The 1,884-nt window shown below is 31.8% G+C and overlaps 1 protein-coding gene across 1 annotated transcript in view; it reads right to left on the bottom strand.

Annotated features, from left to right (window-relative positions):
• Positions 1-1,064: 1,064 nt before the first annotated feature.
• The window catches only part of LOC111084108 (Down syndrome cell adhesion molecule homolog), a gene marked incomplete at its 3' end in the record, with an annotated part of 5,583 nt that continues 4,763 nt past the window's right edge, over positions 1,065-1,884 (bottom strand). The window contains exons 2-3 of the mRNA XM_022380894.1: positions 1,554-1,673; positions 1,065-1,235 (exon numbers count right to left, since the gene is read on the bottom strand). Coding sequence (XP_022236602.1) covers positions 1,065-1,235; positions 1,554-1,673 — 291 coding nt within the window. The remainder of the gene's footprint in view (positions 1,236-1,553; positions 1,674-1,884) is intronic.

Genomic DNA, 1,884 nt, shown 5'->3' on the forward strand with positions numbered 1-1,884 from the left:
GCTTAATAGTTAGTTAAATAAAGTTGTTACTAGTATCAAGTAACGATAGGTTTAATAGTTAGTTAAATAAAGTTGTTACTAGTATCAAGTAACGATAGGCTTAAGAGTTGGTTAAATAAAGTTGTTACTAGTATTAAGTAACGATAACAACATAGGCTTAACAGTTGGTTAAATAAAGTTGTTACTAGTATCAAGTAACGATAGGCTAAACAGTTAGTTAAATAAAGTTGTTACTAGTATCAAGTAACGATACCATCATAGGCTTAACAGTTAGTTAAATAAAGTTGTTACTGGTATCAAGTAACGATAGGCTTAATAGTTAGTTAAATAAAGTTGTTACTAGTATCAAGTAACGATAGGCTTAACAGTTGGTTAAATAAAGTTGTTACTAGTATCAAGTAACGATAGGCTGAACAGTTAGTTAAATAAAGTTGTTACTAGTATCAAGTAACGATACCATGATAGGCTTAATAGTTAGTTAAATAAAGTTGTTACTGGTATCAAGTAACGACAGGCTTAATAGTTAGTTAAATAAAGTTGTTACTAGTATGAAGTAACGATAGGCTTAACAGTTAGTTAAATAAAGTTGTCACTAGTATCAAGTAACGATAGGCTTAACAGTTAGTTAAATAAAGTTGTTACTAGTATCAAGTAACGATACCGACATAGGCTTAATAGTTAGTTAAATAAAGTTGTTACTAGTGTGAAGTAACGATATGCTTAACGGTTAGTTTAATAAAGTTGTTAGTAGTATCAAGTAACGATACCAACATAGGCTTAACAGTTAGGTAAATAAAGTTGTTACTAGTATCAAGTAACGATGCCAACATAGGCTTAACAGTTAGTTAAATAAAGTTGTTACTAGTATCAAGTAACGATACCAACAAAGGCTTAACAGTTGGTTAAATAGTTGTTACTAGTATCAAGTAACGATAGGCTTAATAGTTAGCTTAACAAGGTATTTTTTCAGACTTAGTAGTTAGTTTAACAAGGTATTTTATCAGACTTAATAGTCTTTGAATACTCGGAGAATTACTGAAAAAAACCCTAACAAGAAGTATTACCGTGGACAGACAGACGGACAGCTTTCTCCAACGTTTCCCCCACTCCGTTATCAACCTGACACAGGTACGTTCCTGAATCTGTCTCCTTAATGTCGTTAATCACCAATGTTCCGTTGTCCAACACTTTCATCTTGTAGCTCCTGAAGACTGGAGTGAAGGAGCCTGAAGGATCTGAAGAATATTGGTAGTTATTGTAAGTTATTCTGTACCGCCATCTAGAGAACGTTTCGTGAACTATTGTTTTAAAATTGCAACAGGAACATTTATTAAAAGATGGAAGAATATGTTAATTGAACAGAAACAATTTCTAACACTCGCACTAAGAAAGTTAGAATATTCGTTTTAAATCTCTGTACAATAGACGCTGTTTGTATTACGTTATTTCTCAATCATCGCTAAATATATTTTATTAATTATTTATTGTGTAACGTAACAGAAATATAAAATTAAAACTTCAATAAAAATAACGGCATTCTTGTAATAACTAACTTTTTATTTTCCAGGTGACTCTAGGAGCAGGATATCCCCCGACAGAACAACCAATCAACGTTGGTGTAGCTAAGATAGCCTGGACCGTGTTCTCTGGTTGTTGTTTCCAGAAAGGTGGCGCTGTTCAGGAAGAAACTGGATTTATAACACGAACAACATTTTAAATACATGTAAGTAAACAGAAATAACTTCAGTGACCACAATATTGTTGTAAGTCGTGTATAAAAATTAACTAACAATAGAAAATATTATTTTTATGAATCTCAGCAAACATGAATGAATGAATAAAAATAGACCATAGATAACATTAACTCTAACGATAAGAGCCGCT

This window comes from Limulus polyphemus, unplaced genomic scaffold, assembly GCF_000517525.1.
Source record: "Limulus polyphemus unplaced genomic scaffold, Limulus_polyphemus-2.1.2 Scaffold13665, whole genome shotgun sequence".
NCBI classification, from domain to species: domain Eukaryota; kingdom Metazoa; phylum Arthropoda; class Merostomata; order Xiphosura; family Limulidae; genus Limulus; species Limulus polyphemus.